The 4,836-nt window shown below is 38.1% G+C and overlaps 1 protein-coding gene across 1 annotated transcript; it reads right to left on the reverse strand.

The window, feature by feature from the left end:
* On the reverse strand, positions 1-2,308 carry LOC115180050 (fish-egg lectin). Its single transcript, XM_029741946.1, has 5 exons — positions 2,204-2,308; positions 1,828-2,061; positions 1,434-1,651; positions 1,184-1,302; positions 1-552 (listed from the first exon to the last, which is right to left on the reverse strand). The coding sequence occupies exons 1-5, from the start codon at positions 2,256-2,258 to the stop codon at positions 411-413; spliced, it is 768 nt and encodes a 255-aa protein (XP_029597806.1). The 5' UTR covers positions 2,259-2,308; the 3' UTR covers positions 1-410.
* Between the last annotated feature and the right edge of the window lie 2,528 nt (positions 2,309-4,836).

Raw genomic sequence — 4,836 nt, forward strand, 5'->3', positions numbered from 1 at the left:
TGAGTTTCAAAATTAATGCTTTATTTGTGGGAAATTATTATATAATGAGATAATGACAAGGACTCCATTCAATCCTATTGATGACCTCTGAAGCACAGCAAAACCCATGTGGATCTTGACCGTGCCCAAGTTTACACTACGATCAAATAGCATCCATGGCAAAGCTCTATTGAAGTGTTAATCAAGAATACACTTTTATAACATAATTGATAAATTCTTTATATCATTAAGATCAGTGTTTAATATTGATAGAGATAAAGTACTGAAAAATAAAGTTAGAGCAATGGGTTTTAGAATGAAGGATTCTTGTGAATTAATGTTGAGAATTGAGATTGTTCCAAACAGAGAGATCAATGAGTTAGCAAGTGAACTTGTCAGATCCCGAACAGCCTTCAGATGCAGAGGAGAGGCTAATGTTTGCACACCATGGTGAAGCCAGAATTGGAAATGAGCCAAAGACGGCCCAGGTCGTAGGTCACGTGCTTCATTGGCATGTACATTGGGACATTGCTCCATCCAGTGCCCTCCGGTTTACTGGCTGTGATGCCGTCTCTGTGTTGAAGAAAGGGGTGGGGTTTGCGTTCAAAGTTTATAAAACATTTTTGGACTTTAATAATTGTATATAGCTATTGATTTTTTAAGAATATAACTTATGACTCTTGAGCTTAACACAACTGCATCAGAAGCCAAAATGTAAGCTTTTTTTCCATTGTTTCTAAACAATGTTATTCAAAAAAAAATTGTAGTTAAAAAATTTTTTTTTCTCATGGAACCATATTGAGTGAATCCATAGCCCCATGTATTAATTTGAGAGTGGTTACATTTCTCTAGCTATATACCGCATCTATTTACCAAAACAAGTGGTGGGATGGCCACGTAGTTTTTTTAAATCCCAAACTGTAGCTTTAAAGGATACCCAACCTTTGCTAATTTTACTGTACGCTGTCTACACATAACTTTAAGTCTTATAAGTTTAGATCTGATTTATAGTTACCAGATTTTATTTATACATCTGTTTTCATTTTTGTGTAAAGCGTTTCACAAAGCATGTACTGTAAGGACCAGAGTTATTCATAAAGGTATATCATTATTATTATAAGTTATTATTACAAGTCATTTTCAAGTTAATAATATTGAGGGGTGAAAGGGTGGAACCAAACACAAATTTAAGTAGCAACCTTACCTGGTATAAACTTGGCCTGCAGAGGTGACCCCAAAGACACTACCATCAGTTGCCACCTCAATCATGGAAAGCTTGCCGTCAATGTGACTCCACCCCTTGTTTTGGCAGTCTTGATTCAGCTGGAAACAAACAGATTCAATCAGGGTTTTAGGACAACTTCAACAGTTATAATATGAAACAGTTTTAAAATAACTGACACTCCATCTTCTACTACTCTACTCCAGCTCTCACACTCTTTCCCAGATCTTACACTCATTAAGTAGATATCATCATTCTTGTTGACTGCCCAGCACCCAAAGGGTCCGCAACTAAAATACTTCACAGCTCCTGGCAACATTATCCCTCGAAGGGATGAGTCAGCACCCATGAAGCCAAGTGAGGCACTTCTTGAAAGACACCATGGAACATCGTCCATGTTGTCTCCCACAACAAACTCGTCCCCCCCAGCATCCAGCTGCTTTACACCGGCTGAAGACCACAAAGACAGAGACAGAAAAGCAAACAAGGAGTATGCATCTGTGAGTACTGCCAAATGACTTACAATGGGGTAATGTTAAACATGTATAATTTACCCTGATGGTAATCAGGAAAGCTAAGAAGCAGGTGTCCTCTGGATTCATAAATGAGTAATTTTCTCCACTTACTTGCAAATTGAACCCAGTTACCGGCCACATACTTGAACATGGTGTTTCCGTTGCTGACACCCCAGATCCCTGCTGGTCCTACAGTGATATGCCTCAGGGAACCAGGCATGCGGATCCATTTATCACCTACGAGGTAGTAGGGGATTTGACTTGTGTCCGTTGCAACCACTTGCCCCAGTCCTGCATCGATCTGCATCAGATTCTTGATATCTGCTACAATCTGACAGTCCCATGCTGTGGAGTCACCAGATCAAAGACACATGAGTAGAGTACAGCAGCAACAAGGATGATGAAATTATGGAGCCAACTTGATGATCAATTTGAAGTTTAATGTAGAGCTGCCTGTAAAATAATTTTTCAGATGATGGTAACTTACCATGACTGAGGGTCAGGAGACAGAGGACCAATAGGACGGCTGCATTGGCTCTCATGATGTCTCTGTAGATCTACAGTATACGTTTGGTAGTACTTTGGTTGAACACAGACTTTTTCCCTTATATAGCCCTGCAAACAGCTTTCAACGCCCATGAAATAATTATTAATGAGCTATTTATATCTGACAAACAACCTGTTCCAAGGAAACGTTAACAAGAGGAGGATATAACCCCACCCTCTCCCACACACACACACAATAATATTATACACTGAACAAAAATATGAAACGCAACATGTAAAGTGTTGGTCCCATGTTTTATGAGCTGAAATAAAAGATCCCAGAAATGTTCCATACACACAAAAAGCTTATTTCTCTCACCTACTGCACTTGGCAGGTGGCATATTTGTAGAACTGTTTGATAAGGTTGCTAAGTGTTAAAGGAGAACCCATATAATGTTTACACTGTACCAGACTGAATGTAACACATTTTATACCCCTACCATCCCCCCTCATTGGAGGACAAATGTATTTTAAATTTTGTAACTGAAGTAATTTTTTATTTTATTTGTTATTTTCTTTAAAAACGTACACTACATGACCAAAAGTACATCTCATTCCAAAATCATTGACATTAATATAGAGTTGGCCCCCCCTTTGCTGCTATAACAGCCTCCACTCTCCTGGGAAGGCTTTCCACTAGATGTTCAGCCACAACAGCATTAGTGAGGTCGGGCACTGATGTTGGGCGAATGAGCCTGTTTAAAGCTGGGTTTTGTTTCATTGTTGAACTTTCCTAATTTTTATATAGCCATTGATTTTTGAAATACTTGTAAATGCCTCATGAGCTTAATACAACAGAATAAAACATGTAAGCTTTCACTAAATTGTTTGTCAACAATACTATTGTAAACAACAATGAATAGCTTTATAAAACATGTTTAAGAATAATAATTTTGTTCTCATCTGTCTGTCCTTAAATCTATAGCTCCATCTATGAATTTGAGAGTGGCTATATTTCTCTTGCCCCATCCCTCATCCATTTACCAAAACGAGGCCATTTAGTTGTTGTTTTCTTCCCAAACCGTAGCTTTATTCTACCGTACAGTGTCTTCACATTCCCTCATGAGTCGATTATGAGTTTAGATTTGATTATATCTTCCTGATATTATTTATTTCTTTAAATGTTTGTGCAAAGCACTTCACAAAGCATGTACATGAAGGATAAGAGTCAGGGGCGCAACTTTAGTTTTAGAAGTGGGAGGGACATAATAGATGTTTTTATTTTTTTTATTTAGTGGGTAGATTAGCTTTAAAATTGCAGATATATCGTGGCTTCCATCAATGTAATTGACTGCATAATTTCCAATCCCCCACATATTGTTTTGTAAAAATATATATGTATATTTTACACTAACCCTTCCATCGCTCTCCTAATTGGAGTAAACAAATGGATATCAACAAATGGGCTTCTACTTCCAGCTTATACATACTACATACATTTAAAGGACAAAGTATATTTTACAATATTTATCTTTTGTTCGTTTTTTTGTCCCATCCTTCAGCTCCACTCAACCCCTCTCATCTATCTCCGAACACCATCCAGTTTTGATTACTTTCCCCATTACTTTTTCCAAATTTTGTTACGTTACAGCCTTATTCTAAAATGGATTGATTTGTTTTTTTTCCCCTCATCGATTTTCACACAATACCCCACAATGACAAAGCAAAAACAGGTTTTTAGACTTTTTCGCAAATTTATTACAAATAAAAAACAGAAATTCCTTATTTACGTAAGTATTCAGATCCTCAATTGATGGGACATAATTTGGAAAGGCCCACACCTGTCTATATAAGGTCCAGCTTTAAAACCAGCTTTAAAAAAAGAAAAACAATATTTCACCTTTATTTAACCAGGTAGGCCAGTTGAGAACAAGTTCTCATTTACAACTGCAACCTGGCCAAGATAAAGCAAAGCAGTGCGACAAAAACAACAACACAGAGTTACACATAAACAAACGTACAGTCAATAACACAATAGAAAAATCTATATACAGTGTGTGCAAATGTAGAAGAGTAAGGAGGTAAGGCAATAAATAGGCCATGGAGGTGAAATAATGTAAATTTAGCATTAACACTGGAGTGATAGATGTGCAGATGATGACGTGCAAGTGGAGATACTGGGGTGACCAATGAAATATACCTGCTTGCAGCACGTGCTACGGGTGGGTGTTGCTATGGTGACCAGTGAGCTGAGATAAGGTGAGGCTTTACCTAGCATAGACTTATAGATGACCTGGAGCCAATGGGTTTGGCGACAAATATGTAGTGAGGGCCAGCCAACGAGAGCATACAGGTCGCAGTGCTGGGTAGTATGTGGGGCTTTGGTGACAAAATGGATGGCACTGTGATAGGCTGCATCCAATTTGCTGAGTAGAGTGCTGGAAGCTAGTTTGTAAATGACATCGCCGAATTCAAGGATTGGTAGGATAGTCAGTTTTATGAGGGTATGTTTGGCAGCATGAGTTAAGGAGGCTTTGTTGTGAAATAGGAAGCCAATTCTAGATTTAATTTTGGATTGAGTCTGGAAGGAGAGTTTACAGTCTAACCAGACACCTAGGTATTTGTAGTTGTCC

Source organism: Salmo trutta, chromosome 40 (genome assembly GCF_901001165.1).
Source record: "Salmo trutta chromosome 40, fSalTru1.1, whole genome shotgun sequence".
NCBI classification, from domain to species: domain Eukaryota; kingdom Metazoa; phylum Chordata; class Actinopteri; order Salmoniformes; family Salmonidae; genus Salmo; species Salmo trutta.

Excerpts from the sequence above, each read along its gene's own strand:
- LOC115180050 (XM_029741946.1), bottom strand. The coding sequence starts at position 2,258 with ATGAGAGCCAATGCAGCCGTCCTATTGGTCCTCTGTCTCCTGACCCTC. Across the intron at positions 2,062-2,203 it reads TCTCCTGACCCTCAGTCATG|CATGGGACTGTCAGATTGTA; the intron begins GTAAGTTACCAT and ends GTGACTCCACAG. Across the intron at positions 553-1,183 it reads GCAGGCCAAGTTTATACCAG|AGACGGCATCACAGCCAGTA; the intron begins GTAAGGTTGCTA and ends TCTTCAACACAG.